General features: G+C 34.7%; 1 protein-coding gene across 11 annotated transcripts in view; it reads right to left on the bottom strand.

Moving 5' to 3' along the window:
* The window catches only part of HIBCH (3-hydroxyisobutyryl-CoA hydrolase), a 74600-nt gene that overhangs the window by 29004 nt on the left and 18468 nt on the right, over window positions 1-27128 (bottom strand). For 8 of the 11 annotated variants that reach the window (XM_023528816.1, XM_023528833.1, XM_023528820.1 and 5 more), the window contains exons 4-8: window positions 24933-25016; window positions 20505-20557; window positions 14306-14384; window positions 7066-7211; window positions 2604-2690 (exon numbers count right to left, since the gene is read on the bottom strand). In XM_023528816.1, the coding sequence (XP_023384584.1) occupies window positions 2604-2690; window positions 7066-7211; window positions 14306-14384; window positions 20505-20557; window positions 24933-25016 (449 nt within the window). The remainder of the gene's footprint in view (window positions 1-2603; window positions 2691-7065; window positions 7212-14305; window positions 14385-20504; window positions 20558-24932; window positions 25017-27128) is intronic. The other 3 variants (XM_023528809.1, XM_011356057.2, XM_011356065.2) reach the window with 2 other exon arrangements.

Genomic DNA, 27128 nt, shown 5'->3' with positions numbered 1-27128 from the left:
AGGATGGAGGTAGGTTGCCAAGAAAATCAACCAGGTGATTAGAGAGTTGGAACTTTCAGTCCTATCACCCATCTCACCCACCAATTCCTTCCCTTAAGCTCCAGTGAGGGTAAAGGGGCTGGAGATAGAGTCAGATTACCAATAGCCAATGATTTAATCAATCATGCCTATGTAATAATGAAGCCTACACAAGAACCCCCAAAAAGGATGGGTTTGGAGAGCTTCCAGGTTGGTGAACATATCCACATTTGGCGAGATGCACCTCAACATCATGAGGACAGAGAAGCTCCTGCATTTGAGACCCTTCTGGACCTTGCTCTTCATTTATATCCTTTACTGTATTTTTTATAATAAACCAATAAACATTAAGTATTTCCCGGAGTTTTGTGAGACATTCTTAAAAATTATCAAACTCAAGGAGTAGGTTGTGAGAACGTGGATTTACAGCTAGTCAGTCAGAAGTACAAGTGACAACGTGAGACTTATGACTGATGTCTGAAGTGGGGTTAGTATTGTGGGACTGGGTCCTTAAGTTGTGGGATCTGAAGCTAACTCCAGACAGATAGTGTTAGCATTGAAATAAATTACAGGACACACAACTGGTATCACAGAAAATTGCTTGATGCATGGAAAACCCATACATCTGGTGTCAGAAGTACTGTGAATATGGTAGTAATGTGAGAGTAAAGAAAAACACAGGGAGTATTTTCCCCATACATCTATTAAATTTCACATTGTTGCTATTAAACAGATCACTCTAAACTTAAAGGGTTTTTTTACCCATATTCTTTTACTGAATTTATTCTGTTAGTTTGGTATCAATTTGATCAAAATGCTGTCAACATTCTCATCCAAATCACTGAGAAAAATACTGAATAAAACAAGACCAAGACTCATTAACACCTACATATGTAACAGAACTCTGGTAAGGCCCTTCAACTCCCACACACTACAATCCATTCCATATTTACTCAAGTTGACAACATGAGAGATTGTCAAATGCTTTGACAAAATCTGATGAATCTTCGCATGCTCTATGTTCATAGTCACTGCACTGAGTACTCAGGGGCCCTGTATTCATGTTCTTCAGTTCTGGGTAATTTTTTTGCACTGTCTTTCTAAATACTTCCTCCCATCTTCTGTTAGAAATTCCAAATAATTATATACTGGACCTACTGTAATAATGTTCCATTCGAGAGGTCCTCAAATGTCATTGTTTACAGGTTCTTTTTCTTTTAATGTACTGCTTGGAAGTAGAATAATGCTATGGACTCAATGTTATTGATCTCTCCCAAATTCATATTGAATCTTAACCCCCAATGTGATGGTATCTGGAGTTGGGGACTTTGAGAGGTAAATAGGGCAAAAGGGTAGAACCCTCATGATGGAATTAGTGCCCTTCTAAGAAGAGATCTGAGAAAACTCACTTTAATTCTCTCTGCTGTGTGCAGATACAGCAAGGCACCTTCCATCTGCAAACCAGGAAGAATGTCCTCACTGGGAACCTAACTGGTTGGCATTTTGATCTTGAACTTCCCAGCCTCCAGAACTGTGAGAAATAAGTTTCTGTTGTTTAAGCCACCCAGTCTATGGTATTTTTGTTATAGCTGTCCAAACCGATGAAGATAGATGGTATGTAATGATTCTAGAAGCCAACTAGGGAAAGAGGCTAGAGGTTTTCCAATTTAGTTTGTTCTGCCTCTTTTCAGTAGAGCACCTAATCTACCCCTGCTCTCAGTCAGCTGGGCCTATCCGATTTGGTCTTTTCAAGACGTCTCTGCTCTCCTGGCCAGGCTATGAGAGGGTAGTTGCTCCTATAGGAGGAGGACTTTTGGAGGCCTATCTGCTCTTTATAAAAATTTGCAACAGTCTTCCTATTTTTCTGGCCTACTCTACAACCCCATCTTCAGAGGGGCCTGGTACCTTACAATAGGTCTATAACAGCTGGCTTGCTTCTTATTAGCTTTACCCACTGAAGGATAAGATTTCAGTGTTCTCAGGTCTAAAGTAGCTATCCTCATCCTTCTGCTTTCAAGGTTCCAAAATATTGACATCTCATGCCTATCATCATCTTTTCTGTTCTATTTTTCTTTGTGAATTTCTGTCCTTTTTATTCCTTATTACAATTTTAGTGGTGTTTTAGAAGGGAATATATATTTAATCCAACATATTTAACTAGAAGTCATGTAGCATTTTAATAAGATTCTTGGCTCTTAAAATTTAAGACAACAAGGAATAGTAAATACTGCACTATACTTTATTATTATATTTACTTATATACAAGAGTTTCACTTTAGCATCTCCACAAGCAGCATCAACACTGAACCTCCATTAGAGAAATGTCACAATGCCTTATAAAAAGCCCCTGCAAGGGCCAATCATGTGGCTATGCACTGAAATTCACCAGCAATGAGAAGATAAGCTGTGCAGTTGCACAGTAAAGAAATCGTCTTCTTAGATGACTATCCTAACAAGCTTTGAAGTAAATGATTCCCAGTACATTGATTTACATCCACAAACCATAATGTTCACCAACTGCTAATTTTTCAATCATTTTCCCTTCCCCATGAATTAAAATCGGGTTAGAATATTGATAAGATTACCTTTGTATGGTAAGTTTCTAAGATATCTGCAATATTTTCTTCTGAAGGAGATTTCAGAGCTAACAAATCTTCTTCTAACATGACCAACTAAAAGTAAAAAAAAGAAAAAAGAAAATAAGGAAAACAGATTTGAAACCCCATAGAAGCACAAACATAATTTTTTAGAAATCTTATATACTCTTTTTAAAAATCCTTGTCTTAAAATGATGATGCTCTCTTCGGCTGAGTCAGTGAAGGGAATTTTCACTGAAGCTGTGCATACACATTCCCACACAGAGAATGTTGCCTTGCAAGGAATGGATAAAAGTGGGAGAAACTAAAGAAAAATAGAGACATCTCTGTTTCCATCTGGCTATCAAGCACTTGAAATGTGGTACTGCGACCAAAGATGTGAATTATAAATTTTAATTAATTTAAACCAAAATTGCCATATGTGATTAATAGCTATTATAGTCAATGCACAGCTAGCTCTAAAATATAGATATGCTTCACTCTCCACTTACACCCCTCACATATCTATCCTATGTTTAGCTAAATGGGACTTTTTATTGTTTTTAAAACATAACTAATGCTTTCTGGCCCCTAGGGGCTTGCTCATTAAATGTTTCCTCTATCCAGAATGCTTTTCCTGACAATATTCATCTTAAAACCCAGCTGAACTGCAACTCCATGAGAAAACTTCCAGTCCTTTCTTATAAGAAAGACCTTCTCCCTTTCAATCCATTGAGTACTTGCTCTGTATTGTTTTTGCACCTACATACTTTACTGTCAGATGAGATAGTTATTTATCTTTTGTACCCATCTCTATCTAGCCCCATCCCCAATGTATATTACTCATTTCTGTTGTCCTCTATAGGCCCTGTGAATGGCAATCTACACACAGCAGATATGACTGGGCAAGCTAATAAAGAAAGGAGAAGATTGTGAATCAGCTTTCTCTCTCATCTTTAACTAAATTCCACTATCGTCAAGAGTGTCCTCTACCCAGAGTAGATAATGGAGTGATCATGTGTGTTTCTTGTTACAGCTCAAGGGGAGAATGAGACAGCCACCTACTCAAGGTACCTGAGGATGGCCTAACATAGAAAACCATCTGAAACTTCAAGCAAATGTGACGGAAAGCCCCCAACAGTATGCAGGGATAGCCTTCAACTTTGTATTCTTCATACATTTTTTTAAATTTTTAAAAAATTTATTTTAATTAGTTTCAAGTATACAGTACATTGGTTAGACATCTATATAGGTCGTAAAATGGTCCCCCATCCCAATTGCTCCCTCCCTCCCCTCACCCTCCACCTAGCCAACGTATTCATTCTAATTGCATTCCCTATGCCGTGCTCCCATTCCCGTGTCCATTCATCAGCTACTAATTTGTACTTCTTTAACCCTTCACCCCATTCTCCCAGCCCCCCAAACTCCCCTCCCCTCTGTCCATCACCAAATTGTCCGCTATATTTGTGAGTCTATTTTTGATTAGTTTGTTCTTTTTATACCTTAGATTCTGCATATAAGTGAAATCACATAGTGTTTATCTTTCTCTGTCTGACTTAAATACCTTCTAGGTCCATCAGAGCAATACATTTTTCCATCCCCTTCCTTTTAGTCTGTCTTTTAATCCGAAGTGAATCTCTTAAAGGCACATGTAGGGGTCTTGTTTTCCTTTACATTCATTCACTCTTTTAGTTGGAGCCCTTAATTCTTTTCCATTTGAGATACTTATTGATAGGAATGTAGTTGTTACCATTCTTTATTCCTGTGTTTGATACATGTTTTTTCTTCTTAAAGAGTCCCTCCAACATTTCCTGTAATACGGGCTTGATGGTGATAAATTCTTTCAGCTTATTTTTGTCTGGAAAGCTCTTTATCTGTCCTTCAACTCTAAATGATAGCTTTGCTGGATAAATTATTCTTGTAGATCCTGGGTCTTCATCCTGTTGAATATTTTTTCCCAAGTCCTTCTGTCCTGCATAGTTTCTTTTGAGAAATCAGCTGCCAGTCTTATGGGTTTTCCGTCATAAGTAACTGTTTTTCTCTTGCTGCTTTTAATATTTTCTTTGTATTTAACCTTTGGTGTTTTAATTATGATGTGTCCCAGTGTGGGCCTCTTTGGATCCCTGATTTTTGGTATTCTCTGAGCTTCTAGGGGTTTTATGTCCACTTCCTTCACCAGGTCAGGGAAGTTTTCCATCATTATTTCTTCAACAGCTGTTCAACATATTTTGATTTTCTTTAGTTACATTGATCAGACAAACATTTGGACCCTTAACAGTGTCCCATATGCTCCTTAAATTATTTTTATAGTCTTGGCATCTTATCTCTTGCCATTCTGATTGAGTGTCCTTGGCTTTCCTATCTTTTTGATAAGGTATTTGATACTTTTCTTTATTCACTCTGTTTATTCCTTTCTTTCTTCCATTTAATATACTTCTCATCTCAAATAATGTGTTCTTCATTTCAGACTGGTTCCCTTTTATATTTTCCATTTTCACTTTTATGTTTTTTATCTCTTTGTTGAAGTTCTCACTGAATTTAACCAAAATTTCATTGAGCATCTTTATACCAGTGTTTTGAACTCTGCATCTGTTAGATTACTTGACTCCATTATATCTGGATCTCTGTTCTGTTTTCTCATATGGTTTCTGTTTCTTTGTCTTCCTATTTTGGCTGCCTTTCTGTGTCTGTTTCTATGTACTAGGCAAAGCTCCTAAGTCTCCTGGTCTTATTAGTATGGATTTGTGAAGTAGGTGTCCAGTGGCACAGTCCTGAGAGGGGCTCAGCTACAGGCCGAATTTAGCTAAAGCCTCTGCCCCTCTAGGGCCACCTGAATTCAGCAAGCAATCCACAGATGCTGTGCTTATATTTGCCTCAAAAGGCCACACCATAAACCGAGGCCAGCTGCCTCCAGTGTGTGTCTAGGCACTGCTCAGCGAGGAGCACCTGACTCGCCGAGGATACACCTGGATGTGGCTTGGGTGAGGCCGTGAGCTGGGGGAGATGGGGTTTCAGGGAATCCTCTGGGCAGAGCAGCTTCTGTTATTCAGTCTGATGACCTCACAGCAATTGAGGCGCTGTGTCTGTGCACTGGGAGCAGGGAGGGCTCAACACGGAACAATGGATACCACCGGCACTTCAGTACAGAGCGAGTCTTGCCTCGGCCCTCATTTCGACAATGTCTTCTTGTAAGTCCCTGGTGCCCCCTGTGCTCAGCCGAATGGGCACTGATGCTGACCGCGAGCAGATCAGCGCGAAATTCTGCTTGCGGACGCAGCCCTTTAAGAGGCATCAGCCGCTGCCACTGCCGCAGCCTACGTCTCACTTAGGGGTTCGGAACCCGGCAGCCCCACGTCCTCGCCCCATCCTACCTTTTGCCGTTGCACGGTGCTTTCTTGGATTTCTTCCTAGTTGTATGGCTTATTCATCAAGATAAGATTCCAGGTGATTTTTCCTTGCTGCTGCTCCTTGTTTCCGTCACAACTTTGATTTGGTTGCCAGAGGGATGAACAGAGCCTCTATCATCTACACCATTTTGGTTGCACCACCTGTTTACTTCATACGTTTTTATACCATTCCTTCCCTTAATCCAAAACTCCTCTCCTTCAAGATCATATATTCATTTGAAGATCTATGTGCTTTCTGGGAAACTCACTTAATCTCACAATTCTAGGGACAAAGCACATTAGTTAAGCTAAGCTATTTGCTCTAGTTCACCCACCCACATGGTTCACCGGTGATATAAACCAGTCCAATCAGAGTAAACTAAGCCAGTTGAAGCAGAATAAATCTCAGATTTCTTGCTGGGAATTCTGAAGCAAAATCACCTTGAACTGGTTTTTCTATTACATTTAACATAAGTAGTTTCAACTAGTCTGGAGACAGGAAAACGGGGAGCTAAAAAGGCTAAATGCAAGCTAGGATTTAAACCCAGGCTGGCTGTCCACATATACTTTGCCACTATCCTAAGAAAATTGGCAAAACTGTTTTAAGAAAAGACAAAGTAACATTGTCACTTGCAACAGATATCCTTTAGTAAAGCTTTTAAGACCATATTTAACAAATGTAACTTTTAAATGCATCAGAGAAACTAACAAGAGAAACTTTCAAAATGTTTTTATAAAATAAGATTCTCTTTATATATAACTTTAGATTTTATATATTTGACTTTCTGAAAGTAGATTTTTTTTACGGAATGTAATTATTCATTAAAAAATATATTCACTGAAGGTGCTAGGCAAAACAGCTCTGACTCTACATAATTATCTCTGCTTCGTGTATAAGGAAACTGAAGATTACAGGATTTAGGAACTTTTCCGAAAGTCACAGAGCTGTAAGCAGTAAGATCTAGGATTCAAATCCTTATTTACCAAAAGCCTGTGATCTCAACCGCTCATATTACCTCTCCTGTAATGTTATCCCAATAGAAGTTGCAATCATCCAAGTAATTAAACTGCAATCATACAATTACCTTTTCAGAATCTACAAAGTGTGTAGCAATTCCTGCTGTGTACACATCTCTTCCTTTCACCCTGAATCCTGTTAATCCAAGAAAGTAACCAAGTTTTCCTTGAAGTCTTGGCAAGAAATAACCTCCACCCACATCAGGGAATAGTCCTGAAATTCAGTAACAAAAAGAGATAACGATTCAAATGAAAGAAATGAATATAACTTTACTTTAGATCAGTCTGACATTTCTCTCTGGAATTTAAATCTATATTAAAATTACACTAAGCACTATACAATGCAGTATCACAAAAGACTTGATATGAAGTGTCCTAACTAAATTTGGGTATTTTTCAAAATTTTCATGTCTCATTTCTATAGAGGTTGATACAGTATTTGATGGCATAATGCTGTGTCTATAAGTACTTGCTAAATATTACCTAAATTTTCTCACTACAAATTACTTTTAAAGAGTCTCTGAAATAGGTAAAAATTGAAATATTCTTCCCAAATGATAATCACAGGAAAAAATATGTATAATCTAAGGTTATTATAGTACTGTGAAAATTCAATATTACCATTTAAATCATTTTCCAAATAGTCAATCATCTAATAGTCAAGATATTTAAAGTGATGCAATAACCATTAGTCCTACTAATTGAACAAGTTTATACCTAATAAAATCACTTGCATTCTACTCTTTTCTTAAGCATTAATATTTTTTAAATTCCCTTATTCTCTCTACTGGTAACAACTAAAAATAGCATATATGCAAATACCTGCCAGTACACTCCTTTCTGGTATTTAAGAGCTCCTTAAACAATTATGACTCTCTAGTTTTAAAATCCATATATCTATTCTAAGATAGCTTCTTTTAATGAAGTTGAGACAAAAACACAAGCGTTCACATTCTTCCTAGTTCTATTTGACAAGAAGTTCCTAGACTTGAAAGAATCAGCAGCATGCTACTATAAATAAAAATATCCCTTACCGCCTCAAACAAGATAGGTCTAAAGTTGAATTCAGGACCTCTCCCCACTCCCATCATCTCCTTCCAGTATCACCTACGCCAATAAAGGATACAACAATCCAACCTCGACACCTACTTCTTTTGTATCACTCCTTTAACTCTCCATCAGTAACCACTGTATTTATTTCTCCACTAAACGGATCTCTACACAATAGCCAGAGTGATCTTTCTAACAACATGCATCTTGATCAGAATCTTGCATTCTACTGCTGAAAACTCTTCCATAACTATTTCTCTTAGATTAAAACCAACACCTATATCAAAGACTTCAAGGCCCCAGACCACTTTTTCAGTTATACCTCTTACTACTTACTAAGTTCGTCTTCTTTCAGTTTCTCAACATCCTACATTCCTACCTGCCCCAGAGCCTCAGCAGCTCTCTGCCCAGTAAAAACACCCTCTTATCCCGAAACACTTGCATCTATTCCAAGGCACCACATTTTTTTGCCCTTTGCTTCAATGGCTTCCTTCTAGTCCCCTTTGCTAGCTCGACTTCCTTTGCTTGACCTCTACATGTTGCTTTGCCTAGGCTATATCCTCCTCTCTACACACACATCTCCTTAGCTTTTATGAATTTAGGTAACATCTACATGTGGACTAGTCCCTATTATGGACTGAATTCTGAGGCCCTCAAAATTCTTAAGTGGAAGCCCTAACCCCCAGTGTGACAATTTGAAGACAACACCTCTAAAGAGGTAACTAAGATTAAATGAGGATATAAGGGTGAAGGCCTAATCCAATGACTGATGTCCCTCTGAGACACCAGGGGTGCACACACACAGAGGAAATGTCACGTGAGGACACAGCAAGAAGGCAGCTGTCTATAAGCCAAGGAGAGAGGCCTCAGAGTGAAACCAAACCTGCCAATATCTTGATCTTGGATTTCCAACCTCCAGAACTGTGAGAAACAAATGTTGTTTAAGCCACCCAGTCTGTGGTATTTGTTGTGGCAGCCCTAGCAGACTAATACACTCCCAAATCTATATATCTGGTTATGCTGTTTCCCTTGGATATCAAACTCTTAGATCCGCATCTAGGTATAACTACATGGTCAATAAGCATTTCAGATATAACATGGCAAAAACACAAATCTTGATTCTCATCCCTCCAACTATACTACTCCTTCCCTAATCAATCTCATCCATCTAGCGGCAAAAGCTAAAAACCTTGGACTAATTCCTGATTCATCACATCGGCAAGCCAGTTAACTCCAAAATATTTTTCAAATCTATCCACTCTAACACTATACTTCCACACTACTCCAAGCCCAAATCATCTCTCTCTAGACCTGTGCTATCCAATATAATTTTCTGTGATGAAAATGCTCCACAATCTATGCTGTCCAATAAGGTAGCCACAAGCCATAAGTGGCTATTAAATACTTGAAAAGTGACTGGTGTAACTAAGGAACTAAATTTATTTAAATTTATATTTAAATAACTGTATATGATTAGTAGCTACAGTATTAGACAGCATAGCTCTAGATTAACGTATAATCACGAGCCTCATAATGATGTTTCCATGAACGACCACATACATGACGATGGTCCCATAAAGATTATAATGGACTATAAGCACAAGGTTTGCAATGTTGAAGGAAAAAGGCTGGACCCAAATACATATGATATTGAATTTACCGCTAGCTCTGAGTGGTTTAAATAGATAAAGAGGCTCAGCATACTGGCCATCTGCCCTGTACCCACCCTTATCTGGAGCCAAGAGTTGTCGAGGGAGCCAGAGGAGCTGGGGAGGAAGGAAGCACAGGAGCCTCCTCACCCCACTTCCCCATTCGCCCTCTCCCACCCCTACACACACACACACGCACACGCACACTCATCTCCCTTTCCCTTGTTTCTCTTTCTTTTTCCATTCTCCTCCCTCCTTCCCCTCTCTTTCCCTTCCATTCTCCCTTTTACTATTTCTCCTCAAGATTTAATTTCTCTGGATCTCTATTCTCAGCTCTCTTTTTCTTTCCTTTTCTTCCTTTCCTCTTCCCCTTCCTCCCTCTCAATATCACCTTCCTCCACAGCCCTCTCTCACTCCCCAAAACACATGTGCACAGACACACAGAAACTTTGCTTTATAGTATATTTTTTACTGTACTTTTTCTATGTTTAGATACTTACCATTGCATTATAACTGCATACAGTATTCAGTACATTAACCTGCTGTACTGGCTTGTAGTCTAGAAGCAATAGGCTATACTACACAGCCTAGGTGTATAGTAGGCTACAACATCTAGTTTTGTTTATGTGTACTCTATGATGTTCACACAATGAAAAAATCACCTAATGACACATTTCTAAGAATGTATCCCTGTTGTTAAGTGATACATGACTGTAATGACCTTTTAACAAGTCTCACTGCTACTACTCTTGCACCTCTACAATCCATTATCTTCACAGCAGCCAGAATAATGGTATTAAAATGTAAACCAGATCGTGCCACTCGCTGCTTTAAACTCTCCTACAGTTTCCCATGATATTTAGGTTTAAATGCAAACTCTTCACCAGAGGTCCCCATGTACCTCTTTCAAGAGTCCCCACGCACCTCTTCAAGAGCATACTATATCACTCCTGCCCTTGACTGAGACAGTTGCCTTTATCTGGTTACCTAAACAGGTGAAGTTCATTCTTACTTTAGGGTCTTTGGACTAACTTTTCTTAATGCCACAGTATTCTGTTGTCTTCTCTTTGTCATTCAAATCTCAGCTTAAAGGGCATGCATCTCTTTGGGAAGACTCTTTAATCATCTAACCTAAAATAGCCATTCAAGAAACTAACTATGGACAATATAGTGAAATAGAGACCAGATTTACCCTACTACCTGAAGCAAGTATAAAAACAGATGCAATATATGAAATAATGGTTTTCAATATACTAGACTATCAAGCAATAGAAGAAGTGATCTCTGACTATCTGAAAACAAGTGAAGTAAACCCTACAAGATATCCAGCTTAATACCTTGAGAAAATTCCCAGGCCCAGCATAGTCCAGTCCTTGATTTGAAGGGATGAAATTAAGAGTCCAGGCAGACTGAGGCAGCTATAATTTCCAGAACAGAACACCAGAGAAGAAAGAGCTGAGAGAAAACTCTAGAAACCTGCAGAAGTTCTCCTGTAAGTATTCAGCTTGGTACCAACAATGCTTGTGCAAGAAGAAACTACCTGAGGCTAGGGCAAGAACCATAAAAAAGGATTACAGAGAACAGTACTGGGAACCGATACAAAGCTGGGAATAGTGCATGTTCCCAATGGACAGACAAGAAAAACTCATGATTCATGGAGCACTGAACAGGATACAGAGGTCCTTCTTTAAGAGTGGGAAGTAATTAGCACTAGCCTGAGCACTCCTCCAATCCTGCATTTAAAAAAAACTCAAAAGGATCAAACTGTTTCCAAGTGACTTACCTTCATCACAGAAGCAAGCTCAAGAACATTTAAAATACGAAACTATCCAATGCCCAGAGTTTACAATGTCTAGAATCCAATAAAAAATTACCAAACATCTAAAAAAGTAGAAAAAAAACTACCCATAATGAAATCAAACAATCAATCAAAACTGATCCAGAACTGACATAAACATAAGAGTTAGTAACCAAGGACATTAACACATTTATAATACATATATCCTATATGTTCAAAAAGTTAAGTAGAAATAAAAAGTATACATATACATTTTTTTTAAAATGACCTAAATGATACTTCTGTAGATGTAAACTAAGATGAATAGATTGAAAATATCTGAATGGGATTAAGTACAGATTAGTTTTTGCAAAAGAAAAGATTAGTGAACTTAAAGACATTGAAATATAAACTACCTAAAATGAAAAATAAGAAAAAATGTTTAAATGAACAATGCATGAGTGAGCCTAACTTTAAACAGAGTTCCTGAAAAGTGAGACAGAAAAAATATTTGAAGAAATGTCAAACTTCCAAAGTTGACAAAAACTGTAAACCTAAGTAGCTCAATAAACACAAGCATAAGAAATATGAAAACTACACTAAGGCACATCTTAATCATACAGCCCAAAACAAGTAATCAGTAGAAAAATCTTAAAAGCAGCCAGAAAAAATAAAAAGACACTTACTTACAGAGGAAGAGAGATACGAATGGAAGCAGATTTCTCATAGGAAACAACATAAAAGAAGACAGTATAAAAACAACTTTAAAGTACTGAAATTCAAAAATCCGCATAGAACGGAACAGAACACCCAGGTCTCAAATCACTTATCTCAGCTTTCACCTTAGGAGACTAGAAAAAGAAAAGGAAATAAAACCTAAAATAAGTAGAAAGAAGTAATAAAATTGGAACAAAAAAAGAAAATAAATGGAACCGAAAACTCTGATTTTTTAAGATAAAATCTCTAATTAGACTTAACTGAAAAAAAGAAGACAATTGTAATTTGTACTAGTATCAAGAATGACAGGGCCAGATATCACTATAAATTCTACAGATGCTAAAAAGATAATAAGGGAATGTTATGAGCAACTTTATGCTAATAAAGTGGGCAAATTTCTTAAAAGATCTAAACTACCAAAGCTAGTGCAAGAAGAAATAAATAACTTGACTAGTTTGATATGTATTAAAGACTGAATTTGTAGTTAAAAACCTTCCCACAAAGACAACTCCAGGCCTAGATAGCTTTCACTGGTGAATTCTACCAAACAGAAAAAAAAATTGATACCAATTTTAACACAAACTCTTCCAGAAAATGAAGCAAGGATATTACAAGAAAACCACAGATGATAAATATCCTTCATTAAAATAGAAGCAAAAATTCCAAATAAAACTTTAGTATATCAAACCCAAAAACATAAAAAGTATAAAACATCATACCAGAGTGAGATTTATCCTAGCAATTCAGGGTTAGTTTAATGTTGGAAAACCAAAGTACTTCAACATTAACAAGCTAAAAAAGAAAAAGCAATGGTCATCTCATTTGAAAAAAAAAAATATGACAAAACTCAAATTCTAATCCTAATAAAAACCCTCAGCAATCTAGGAATAGAAGGAAACTTCCTCATCCTGATAAAGGCATCTATGAAAAAGCTACAATATACTTAATTGCCGAAGAACTGATTGTTTTCCCCAAAGAGCAAGAAAAGGGCAAGAATGTCTACTCTCAACACTCCTGTTCAACACTGTATTGGAGATTCTGCCCAATGTAATAAAGCAAGGAAAAAAATACAGATTGGAAAGGAAAAAGTAAAACTCATTTTATTTGTAAATGACAACTATCTATTTAGGAACTCCAATGCAATCTACAAAAAAATATACTAGAACTAATAAGTGAGCTTCACAAGCATGCAGGATACAAAGTCAATAAAAAAAAAAATCAACTGTATTTCTATATATTGGTAACTAACAATTAGAATTGAATTTTTAAAAATATCACTTACAATAGCATCAAACAATATGAAATGCTTAAGAATAAATCTGAAAAAGGATGTGTAACACCTATACACAGAAAACTACAAAACTTGGCTTAAAGAAATTAAAGACCTAAATAAATATACCATTGCTCACAGGTCCAAAGACTCTATTATGTCAATTCTCCCTAAAAAGACAGATTCTAGACAATCCAAATGAAAATTCTAACAGGCTTTTCTATTTTAATTGACAAATACTCAAATTCATGTAGAAATACAAAGCATCTGCACCGTCAAAACAACTTGGCGGGGGGGGGAAGAACAACATTAGAAGATTGTCACTATCTGATCAAGTCACTATAAAGTCACTATCAAAATTTACTTTAAGGCAACAACAATTAAGACATTGTGGTATTGGCACCAAGATCAACACATATAAAAAAGGTGCAAAAGCAATCAGTGGACAAACAATAGTTTTAAAAAAAATGAGGTGGGAACTATTATATCTCCATACACAAAATAATAAACTTTTGATCTACACCTTTGATCTATACCTCATAGTATATGCAAAAAATTCAAAATAGATATTTGAATCCAAGAATATCTTCCCTTAATAATCTTTTATCTAAAATTAACTACAGTATATTAGCATCTCCAGTTAAACATTCTTGCTTTTGTGTTTTCAGATATACTTACTGAGCTAATACAAATTTTTAGGTATCTTCCTATTCTAATTTCTTTTTAAAAGTTATTTCATTGCTTTATCTCATACAAGATTCCATCATCCTTCAACAATACTATAATCTGATGTGGATCAAAGATGATTCTAAAAGTAATTATGCAAATATTTTTTATTTTTTTACCTATTGCAGTTTCTGGCATTGCAAAAACAGTCTTTTCTGTAGCTACTCGGAATTGTCCGTGAACTGAGAGACCAGCTCCCTAAGGAAATAAGATAAAAAAAAAATGTTTTTAAATACTGTAATAAATAAAAATTCACACACTCACAAAAGTTACAACCAAGTAAATTATCTTTATGTTCCATAGGAATATCTTTCAGAGGATAGACTGGAGGGAAACCCTCAACAACATAATTTCAGAAGAACTTACTGGGCAAAAGATACACGGGTATCCCTGATAACTAGAATAGATTTGTTTTAGCTGAGATGTTTTCAATCTATTTTGTTATGTTTCATGTCCTCTTCCCCAGTTCCTTCTCATTTCAAACTAGATGCAGCATTATAGAATACCGACTCTTCCTAGAACCACTGAGTGTTGTTAGTGTAACCAATCATCGAAATAGCACAACCAAGCTATTCTAGCAAATTTCAGTAGCATTAAATAGAATATTAACAAATTTATCTATTTCATCAAATAAAATTAGCAACATCATTTTTCTCACATTTAATGGGGCCAACCATATCTCTTAAAAATTGGTTACTAAACACAAGTTTTAGAAAATAAAAAGGTTGGCTGAAATATGTGCAACCATATATCCGATAAGGAGTTAATATTCAAAATATACAAGGTACTCATACAACTCAATAACAAAAAAACAAACGATCCGATTAAAAAGTGGACAACGTATCTGAATAGGCATTTTCCAAAGAGGACATACAAAATGGTCAAGAGGTACATGAAAAGACATTCGACATAGGTAACTACCAGGGAAATGCAAATCAATACCACAATGAGATACCACCTCATAGGATGCCTATTATCAAGAAAAGAGATAATAAATCCTGGCAACGATGTGGAGAAGAGGAAAACCTTGCACGCTGGTGGTAGGAATGCAAACTAGTACAGAGACTATAGAAAACAGAATGGAGGTTCCTCAAGAAACTAAAACAGAACTATTATATCCAATGTCAAAGTACAGCTGAACTCAAAAGTTTCTTTAAAAATCTTAACTTAGCTAATAAAATTATTTCATCTGTTCTTTCATAAGTTCTCAGGTTCTATTAAATAACTAAATGTTAAGAAAAACCCAGAATTTTATACTAAAAAATGGTTTCTTAAAATGTCACCTATTCAATTGTCACTCACAGCAGCAAAAATAGAACACCTTTTAAAACTGAGCAAAGATGTACTTCTTATGTCATACAGACAGACCCTTGTGATACATTAACATAATTCAATCTTGAGGACCTTAATTTTTTTCATAAGAAAAGGACATGTCTCAATCAGTGACTAATCTTAATCTGATTCAGTAGCTACCATTTATTTGATTGAGCACTAGTAAATTTTCCATGTGGTTGGTTTGTATCCCAAGAAAGGCTTTTGGGTATTATATATGTTCATTATTTCTATGCCAATTCCCACTTCTTTAATCATTAGAACATACCCCTTCTAAATATGCCTTAAAACTTTTAATTTTCCATTATGTAAGAATTGATCACAAAACCCTTTTATTAGTAGCATCTTAAAGACACTTTGAGAAACACAGAAATACCATATTGCATCTGTATTTTGAATTGGCTTGGGGGAGCTAACTTTGTTTCTATTATAAAATGCGATGGACAGAGAGAAAAGAAAAGGAAGGAGGGAGAAAGAAACTTAAAAGTTCTTTAAATTCAATTCAGTTAGAAGGGAAATGTGGGTGGTACTAAAGGTACGGAATAAAAATTTAAGGATTTTTCTCTTTTCTATACACATTTATAATTAATTTTAATTTTTAAGCAAACTTGCTTGTTATATATTAACTTGAGAAAACAGAACTTCAGATATCTAAAGGGTAAAGGAAATTAAAAATCTGTCTTCCTAGGAAACAGAATCAACTACTCTTTCAAATTGCTATTCATAAAAAAATTTGTTTCTCTCTTTTGGAAACACTGGAATAATATATTCTTACATAATTTTGATCAACCAACTGGAGAAGCACTCAGAAACATTCATTTTTATCCTACTGTATACCAAAATCTTAAGTAAATGTTCGAATTTCTGAAATCTGAAACATAATAGAATTAACCATCCCCTCTACAAAGTGTTACGCTACTCTTCATGGGGAATAACGAGACAGTAAAAAACTGTCCTTTTCCTTGCTGGAAAAAAATATTTTCTATAGTGAAAAGAAAAGAAAAATCAAGCTCTATGGTGCCATCTTTTGGAATGTTAATGTTTTAACAAAATTCTTTCTTAAATTATAAATTGTTTCATTTACTGAGGAGGGAGGTGATAAAGACAGAGACAATTATTATTTGTATACATTTTCTTAAACTGTATTTGCCTTATCTTATTCTCATATTAGGGTTTAAAAACAATTATTAAAATATAATTAAAATAATATATTAAAATATAGTATATATTAAATATTCTAAAATAATTATTACATAATTAAGCATAAAACTAAAATTCTACTAAAAATCTGAAAATAAAGGACTTTTGAATAACAAACTCCGTGTTTTCAACACCTTATGATAGTGGTTCCTAAAGTGAGGTAACTCCACTATCATCAGCATCTTCTGGGAATTGGTACAAATGCAAATTCTCAGGCCACACTTCAAAATGACTAAACTGCAAATTGGAGTAGGAAGAGGCATCTGTTTTAACAATCATCTGGAGATGATTCTGATAGAAGCTAAACTGCAAGAACCACTATCTTAGGAAAGTTCTGAAAAAGATCCACAGGTAACACTGAATCATACACTGGTTAAGAACTGCTAGTAGATCAGCACTTCATAACCCTAACTTCACAATAGGATCACCAGGGAGCTTTAATAATGCCAGGGTCCCACTCCAATATCTGATTAAATGGTTCTGGGAGGTGAGTAAAGTCTGGGCACTAGGATTTTTAAAAGACTCTCAAGTGATTCTAAAATACAACGAAGGTTGAGAGCTGCTGATCTGGCAGATTACATTCAAAAGCTGGAGTTCACTGAACGTCCCAGATTAAGCAAAGTTTGCAAATGAGACATGAAAAATTAGCCTTTGAAGCCAACATACATATAAAATCTCATTACGAAAATAAAGAGCCAGTTCACCTCCCATCTGTAAATTTTTCTCTTTCTAGGCTACACAAGATGTTGATTATTATGTAGAGTAGGACTGTTTTAATAATTTATTAAGTATGTACTGTGCATTCCTAGTTATGGTAAGGTCCTTGCCATACAGACCACAGAATATACTTGGGCATATTTCATAATAACAATCAAGTATGAATGCCAAATTTGGAGTACAGATTGAATGCACTGAGTCAGCGGAAGGAAGAAATCATATCTCATCATAGTAGTATTTAAGACTGTCAAAAAATAGGGTAGAACTTTTGTCTTTAAGGATGAATTACATATAGAGTATATATGGAGCACGTATATGGGCAGATCCAATTGGAGAAAAAAAAATTTAGGTTTTATTAGGGGAGCTGACAATAAAAGAACCTTTCTCTTTGAGGAGTTCCTCATTTGAACCACATATTACTACAAATGAAATGACTATTTTCTCAATTTTCTCAAGGATGGTATAAAACTGGTACCATTGTTGAAGCATAGGACAGAAATAGGAAAAAAGTTAATTCATTACATATAATAGATATCTTGGGTCACTGGTTCTCACACTTAACATGACTCAAAATCACTAGAAAGGTTGGTTAAAACAGACTACTGGGCTCCACCTCTACAATGTGACTCTGGAGTAGGGCCCAAGAATGTGTATTTCTAACAAAATCCCAAGTGCAGCTGAAACTGTTTGTACAGGAATAACACCTTGAAAACCACTGCCTTAGGACACTAAGATTTAATTCCCTGGTAGTATTCTGGTTAAGAAAGGATGACAGAAAGTATATTTTCATTTTCATTTTGAAAGTCATTCATACTCTTTAAAGTCAATACAGAAAACGCAGACCAATAAGGAGAAGCAGCATCACCCTTACTCCTTCCATTCATGCTAATATTATCTTCTTCTGTTTTACTGCAGTCTTTAGAAATAAATGGAGCATTCTTAGCTGTAACATACATAGGAATGTATGCAAACACTGTACGGACCTATATGGGTCATGAAAGCCAAAAGGCATGGCCAATTCATTCAGATGTGGAATGCTACAGCAATAATTCTTCTTCTCAGGCTCCTATAAAAAGAAGTTCTGTCCACTGACAGTACCAAAGGGAGGTTCACCAATACTTTCTTATCAAAACTAGTCTCTGTTACTAAATTTGAGTGATCCCTGGGTCAACTAGATCAAATGTTTAATAAAATATTTTACAAAATGGTAAGTCAACAATATATTTTTCAAGCCCTTTCATTTCTGAGAATATTTTTTCTTTTACATTTATACTAAATGACAACTTGATTGAGTAGGAAACTCTTGGGTCTGAATTACTTTATTTCATAACTTCCTCAATCCATTATACATAACCTGTATTCCCTAACCACCCTTTCACCCCTACTCCCTGGCCTGAACACTTGCAGTTTTTTTTTTTTTTTCCTTAAAGCCTGTAATTTAAAGAAACTTAACTGAGCTTTTAACTAGGTATGGATCTCTTTTCACTGATTTTATCTGGAATACTGTGCGTCCTCTAATATTATATACCTCAGGTTAGAGAGTTTTTTTGTTTTTAATTGTCATCTTTATATCTGACAATCATTTCTGTTCCAAGAGTTTGATTTACTTTCTATGTAGTATTTATGATTCCTTTGTTGGGTTCCCAGTTTTTCACATTCACTGCCTGAAAATGTTCATTCTCATCATTTTATCTTTGTCCTTTTTTGATGAGAGCTCTTCCTAAGTTTGTCTTCCACACACACAAATTCAGTATTTATAATATTACATTTGACTCCTTGTAATATATTGCTTTCAAAGTGGAATGTCAGTTCTGCTATAGCATTTTAGTTTCCAGTCATCTTTCTTCATGTTACCTGGCTCCCCTTTTCAACGTGGTAACCTTTCATCTTGTCTCCTTATGGGTTGTTTTTCCTATTTTGCTGGGGCGACATCTTTTTACATGTTATTAAGTATGCCCATGTTTTTTGTTTTCAGTTTCTTCCTGGTTCCTTTCTCATTCAGTTCTTCTCTCATTCACAGAGCAGTTCTTCCTTCAATGCTCCAGACTATTTTCCTTCCCCTTGATGTGCAGTATTTTTTCAGGGAGCTCTTATTTTCCCCATTTTAACACTTCCTTGGCAAAGAAAGAACAATCAAATCATGCTCAGTATCTGTTAACAGTGAGCAGAGAGGTATAGACTGCCCTTGATCCTACTTTCTAACCACAGCTGCTTGTGGAATCCCCTCCCAAAATGATGTGTAAGATCTAAGCAATTCTCAGCGCCCAACAGGCTTCATCTGCTGTGGATCTACTAGAAAAAAGAGGACTTCTATTCCCAATGATTAAATAGCTGAAACATTAGAACAGGTGAAATGTTTAAAATTCTATCCTTTGGCTTCCTACTACCTACCTAAATCCTACCTTTTCCTGCCATGAAGACTCAGTTTGACCTCTCTTCTTTAAAGGTTTGTCTTTGTTTTAGTCAGTGCCATACAATTTACCACTTGTCTGTAATTATTTCATGTTTTCTCCAACTCCATTATCAAGTTATTCAAGGCCAATGACATTTAAGAATTTATTGTAATAGTACAGACTCAAAATAAATTTTGTCAACTGACAAATGCAGTTTCAGAGAACTTCACAAAATATCCAATTACTTTCACTAAGGTGAGATTTCGTGCAACAAATATAATTTAGGCAGCCACATCCCCACTATTCAGTCTAAAAAAAATTCAACATTTCGGTTTCTCTTCTGAAGCTGTTTGAAGTAATCGGTTTATATTTAAGCAGAAAAAAAGGTTATACATTAAAAAAATTCAATGAGTTCTGTTGGTTAAAAAAAGCTTGCTATTTCAAGAAACTAAAATAGCATATAACATAATTAAGAACATATTCTTTAGGGTAGAGAGAGTTTAAAAGTGCAATAAGTAAATATTATATCCCAAACCGGAAAGGTTCCAAAATCCAAACATGATTTTGTTTCAAAAAGTTCTACTGTACTATATTCATCATGTCAATTCCACTTAATAATTAACTTATTTTTAATACAGCTCACATATTAATGATGAGAGTAAAATCGTCTACTTACCGCACCCATTGTAATTCCATGAATAAGTGCAACATATGGTTTCTGGAAAGAACCTAAAAGAAATAGAACTGTAATTAGTTGCAATGTTTAAAATACATTCATATTTTCCAAAAATCATATTACGTGAACTCTGAGTATTTTCTCAAGAAAATTCTTGCAAGAAACATCAAGGGAGACTAAATGTATAGCTTGAAAAATATCTTCATTTTCAAATGTCAATCCATAAATAATCCTGTTTATTATCATTTAATTCAACATTTCAATTTGAAACACATGAAAGTCTTAACTAATTCAGCTACTGATAAATATAATCAACCACTGCCTTATAAGCCACTGATGTTTATGTACACAGTTGTATTTTAAAGACCATAATTTGTTTTCTACACATCTATAATATCTGAATACAAAGAGAAGTATAGCATAAAGGAAAAAGCATGGACTGAACTTAGAAGACCCAGATTGTAGCCTCAGCTTTGTCATTAATTGGCAATTTACCAATATTCAATATGTATACTGACATTAGGCATATACAAATTTATGTGTATGCATACAACACATACAATATGGATATCATATATATGTATATCATATATATGATACATAGGTAAGTTTCCTCATCTCTTACATGACAAGACTTAATTTTAATATATGGCCTCGAAGTTCCTTCCAGCTCAAAAATTTTGTCAACTTTTACTGTTCCTGTTTTTCCTGAGTAGGGGAACTGCCCACAACATAAAATGTAAAGTAATGAGTTTCTGTTACAGCTTGTTGCCAATATTACTTTCTTATCAAAGACCAACATAAGACTACAGTTTTGATCCATCTAACGACTCTATAAATATTCCCAATTTTCCAAATGAGCCACCAAAGCACAGACCTAATTTCACATCCACAAAGACTTCCACAGCCCTCAGTTTTGAACTATAACTCCCTAGAATCTATGGGAAGAAATTTATCGATTGAAAAGCGTGTGCGCGCACACACACACAAACCCCACTTCAGCTATAGATAACATATATATCAGATATGGAATATTAGAAACTAATTGGTACAGGACATAAAGCCAGAATCTGTGAAATTCCTTACTGACTAAAATATGTCATTACAACACAGAGACCAAAATATGTCATTACAATGTATAGAAATTATATCTTGAAAGCTTCCTTTCTGTATATTAACATTTTACCAAACTTTCTTTTCAAACTTCTTAGAGGTTTTTTCCATCTTTTATTTAATATAGAACTACACTAATATAGTAGCCTCTAGCCAAATGTAGTTATTTAAATTAAAATTAATTACAATTAAATAAAATTTAAAATTCAGTTTCTTGATCCACTAGCTTCATTCCAAGTGCTCTTAGCCATATGTGGCTAATGGCTATGAGAATGGATCGCTCAGATACAGAATATTTTCACTCACTGCAGAAAGTCCTAATGGACAATGCTGATATAAATTTTTAGAACATTCTAAATAAATTTGATATATTGGAATTTTAGAGTCAAACGAGTGAGAGATGTCCATTAGATTTGGCTCACTGAGCTAAAGTGGGAAACAGCCTCTTTCTCCCACTCCTACTTCAAAGACATAGACATTATAGAGAAAATAAAATTTAAATGTTATCCAAGCCAAACAAGGGAAATTCCTATGTGCCAGAAACAAATAAGAAACCCAAAGTCAATAGCTGAGTGTAAGCTACAGCCAAAGATTATTACTGAGTGTGTGTGGTGTGCCTCTGTTTTCAGTTGGGAATAAATTCTGGAACCCACATTTTATGCAATGAGCTACCTGCACAAAGCCTCTTATTAGGACAAGCTATTCAACTTGTAAAACATGACTAGAAAAACTCCCTGTTGATCCAGGAACTCAATTAAGTTCCCGCCTAACAGAGGAAAGACAGAGATAGTAGATGTTCAAGTACTGGCTAATAACCACCGCCACTAAAACTGAATAAAATATCCCTAACAAATTTGAAATAGAAGTAACATACATAACTTGGTAAAAATTGTCTACAAAAAGCTTACACTAAAGAATGAAATTTTTAAAACTTTGCGATGGACATCAAAAATGAGACAAAACTATAATCATACAATATTATAATAGAAGTCCTAGTCAAAATATAACAAGAAAAATCATAAATATAAGAATTGGGAAAAAGATGAAAAAATTATGTGCAGATAATACAACTGCCTAGTAGAAAAGCCAAGAGAAACTGTAGAAATCACACTAGAATTAATAAATTTCAGCAGAGTATAGGAACAAAATATTAAAATCAAAAGCATTTCTATATGCCAGAAATAGTCGATTAGAAAATGTAACAGGAAAAAATATCATTAAATGTAGTAACAAAAAACAGAAGCTATCTAAGAATGAAATTTTTTTAAAAAAGGAAGCTATGGAGAAAATTACAAAACATTATGAAAGGACATGAAAGTCAATTCAATGAAAATGTTCTAAAATTGGTTTATGGTGATGGTTATTGCACAAGTTTACAAAAATTATTGAATTGTATATTTGACATGGGTGAATTTTATAGTATATAAATTATAATTCCATAAGTTTTTTAAAGTCTATGTGAATAAACAGAGATATGCCACATTAATCAGTGGACTCAACATCAGACATATTAACTGCCCCAAAATTAACCTAAAATTCATTATCATGCCATTCAAACTTTCAACAGAATCTTTTGTGGAATCAGACAAACTAATTCTAAAATTCATATGGAAGATCAAAAGTCCAAGAGCAACCAAGACAATCTAAAAAAAAAACAAGGGCAAGTTTTCCTACCATATAGAGACATATCTTAAAGTTGTAATAATTTTGACACTGTAGTTTCTTCAATATAAGTACAAATAGATCAATGAACAAAGTAGCCCAGAAACAGACATGGTCATATATAAGAACAGAGGAATCATTAAAATCAGTGAGAAAGGCATACACTTTTTAAAAATAAAAGGTATGGCAATGTCTCGCTTTCTGGCTAGAATATGAGTTAGATGTCACATGCAAAAAAATTTCCAAGTATATTAAATACTTAGAGTACAAAGAAATAAAATATTCCAACTATTAAAAGAAAATATGAGACAATATCTTAATAACCTCAGGGTTAAGTGGAGAGGTTTTTTTTAATACAAAAAAAGCAAAAATCACAAAGGAAAAGAATGAATACATTTTATCTCATCAAATAAAAACATGCATATACCAAAGGATAAAGTAACAGACTGAGAGAAGTGTACTTGTAATATGTGTAATCTACAAAAGGGAAGAATCCAGAATATATAAAGTCCAAAAATATCAGTAAAAAGACAAAAAAAAAAATCCCACAGAAAGATGAACAAAGGATAAGACTGGAAAGAAAATCGAAATGATTAACATAAGAAAACACCTTCTACCTCACCGGTGTTCAATGAAATTCAAATTAAAACCACAAACAATACTCAACATGCAAAGATTAACAACAAAAAAAAATGATGCAAAAAACAAGTAGAAAATAAAGTCTTGGACTTAGAGAAGAATTTGGAAACAAAGATGTATAAACTCTATGATCCATTCATTCTGATTTCTAGAGAAACTCTGCACATGGGCATTAACGGGGTATATATAAAGGTGCAACAATCTGTATTAGTAAAAATTCGAAATAACCTAAACTATCTACTAAAGCAGAATAATAAATAATGTGGGATATATTCATAATATTGAGTACTATAGAAGTTTCGTTCCATGCTGTTAAAACAACTTAAAGAATTACACAGTAACACAGTATTTATGTAAATTTCGAATACACAAAGTAATACTATTTTTGTTCATAAACGTGTAGTAAAAATATAGAGTATGGTCTAGAGCGATACACTATAAAGTAATGACAATGGTTGCTTCTTGGGAGAGAAAGAAATGGCACTAAGAAACAAAGTAGGCTGAACTGTAATTTTAAAACTTGTATATTTCTTTGATGCAAATTTTAAAACATCAAGAAAAATAAAACACCGATGTCTGTTCATTCTGGGCTGGTGAGTATACAAGTATTTATTAAATTATTCCCTATAATTTAACATCAGGAACACATTTCTCGATGAAAGTACTGCTTTACTTCAGTGAAATCTGAAACACTGACCATAAAGAAATTTTCATCCCAAGGTTCAAGAATTAGAGAAAACTAGGACCTAAGTTTGTTTTCCAAGAAAGCCATCAATATGATCAGAATCTATGTTTTCATACCAATTGTAAGATAAATAGTAGTTAAGTATAGCCTACTAATACTAAAGTGTGAATTGTTTTGGAATAAGCAGTCAGAATAGTTTAATCAAATTTAATTAGGCATGGCATGTTGTATATAAAAGATTGAATAAGTGTGTCTATTACATTTTTAATAACTCATACTGTGCCGCTTTTCTTGATTCCATTTTCAAACTCTCAGCAGAGCACACATACCAATGGCATTGTTTAGTATATATTCTCTTCTGAAGAAATCGTGAGCCTTCTTCGGGGCTAACTTTACAGCTTCTACGACAGCTCCAAAAAAAAAAAAAAATGACAAAAGAAAGATTGCAAATTAAAATAAGCGTTTTTCAGTGAATATAGTCAAATAAAATAAATCAGAAATATTGTGATATTAAGCAGCACGGGAAAACTCTAGAAGGGTTTGTTAAAGTTTTGAAGTTGCCCATGCCACATAGTTAGCCCTAGGTCCACAGTCCAACATCAAAACTTCAAGGCAAAAATTCTTAAGAACTTCTATACAAAGAGAGTTACACATAAATTAAAAGTTATTTATTGCTACAAAATGCATTTTCTTTTGACTTTTCTGTAGCATCTGAATAAACATTTGCTGGATATACATTTCCTTTGGTAATATATCTTAACACAAAGTATATTATTTATACACACACATGCACACACAGACACAGAGAAATATATATATTCCATCTAGTTAAATATTTCTGCCATATTCGTTTCACCATGGAAAATTTATTGAGCATCTACTAGGCATCAAGCATTGTTTTAGGTGCTATAGATCAGTGGTCCCCAACCTTTTTGTCACCAGGGACCAGTGCTCCTATGAGAATTTAATGCCTGAAGATCTGAGGTGGAGCTGAGACAGTGATGCTAGCTAGCACTGGAGAGCAGCTGCAAATACAGATGAAGCTTCGTTCTCTTGCCCACTGCTCGCTCACATCCAGCTGTGCAGCCCAGTTCCTAATAGGCCACAGACTGGTACTGGTCCACGGCCTCGAGACTGGGGACTCCTGCTGTAGATACAAAACAGCAATATAGGATGGCTACTCTGAAGTTCTTGTGCTATGCTCACTTAGGTTGGGGTGCTGTGGGAATAGGAGCAGTAATTAAAAGAAAGCTTCAAAGAAGACATAAGTCCGAACCAAGTTTGAAGAATAGATAGGAATTTCCTAGAAAGTGATGGGGAGAAAGCTTTAAAAGAATACCTACAAAGGCTGATAGGCAAAAAAAGAATAAAAACAAGAAATAAGGCAATTTTAAAAGACTGAAGAATGGTAAAAGGTATGGCTAGAGCGGTAAATGGGATAGTAATATCCTTATTAATAATATAAATGGAAATACAACTTCTCAAAGATGTTGCTACATCATATCACTGCCAGGCTTAATAAACAGGTGCTCAATAAATATCTGAATGATAAATACTATCAAATGGTTTCATTTCTACTGTGACTTCCTATTATCCAAAGTTCACATCTACTATATTCTTACTCCAGTCAATGTCAAGACTTTCACTTCCATATGCTGCAAGATCATATGCCTTTTCCTATCTTTAAGTCCTATGAGAATTATCTACTAAATACGCAAATGTATTATATATACATGTTTCTTCTTTTATGGGAGTTACATAAAAATTGAGTATAGACTTTTAGACTAACTCTAGCACTCTAATACATCTTCCTTTAAAATGTTGCAAATGTCAACTTCTTTTTCTGGTTTTTAAAAAATTTAGTATCTAGTTTTGTCATTCTGGGGCTTTCACGAATATATGCCCTCCCCAAACCCCTCATCTACACTCTTTTATTCGGTCCTTATCACTGCTTACCAATTTTGAAAGGAAAGTAGTATAAATTGTATTGCCTTTTGAATGAAACTCTTTTACCTCAAAAATATTTTGATTTTCTTCTAGTCTTACTCTAATCAATTAGTTTCACATAAAGTAAAATTAAATAATGTTTATAATATCATTTAAAAAATTTTTTTGAGTGCCCACTTATTATCTTAAATTATGATCTTTAAAGAAACTTAATTTCCTGGAACTGAAATCCACTGCTTTATACATGTAAACTAGAATAATTCTAGAATCTGTAACTGTATTTCCAATCATCAATATAAAGTTAGGCCTATAAGCAAAAACAGCTCACAGTAAGAAGCTAAAAGCCAATACATAAGGCTCTGCCCATCTGTAAATTGACAAGATCATAGGCCTAACTCCAGAGGAAAGGTTAATACCCAGATGAAAAAACAATGTTTTAAAAATATTCATGTTGTGGGCAAAATAATAAATTCAAAAATAATTCAGTTAAAAAATCAGTCTATCAAAAAATTTAAACTGCGATTTTAAGACTTACTTTAAATTTACTAGGAATGTGAAATTATGTCTTGAATCAAACT

Source organism: Pteropus vampyrus, unplaced genomic scaffold (assembly GCF_000151845.1).
Source record: "Pteropus vampyrus isolate Shadow unplaced genomic scaffold, Pvam_2.0 Scaffold2, whole genome shotgun sequence".
Taxonomy (NCBI): domain Eukaryota; kingdom Metazoa; phylum Chordata; class Mammalia; order Chiroptera; family Pteropodidae; genus Pteropus; species Pteropus vampyrus.
The sequence above is the reverse complement of the archived record's forward strand: the minus strand, read 5'-3'. Positions and strand labels throughout refer to the sequence as shown.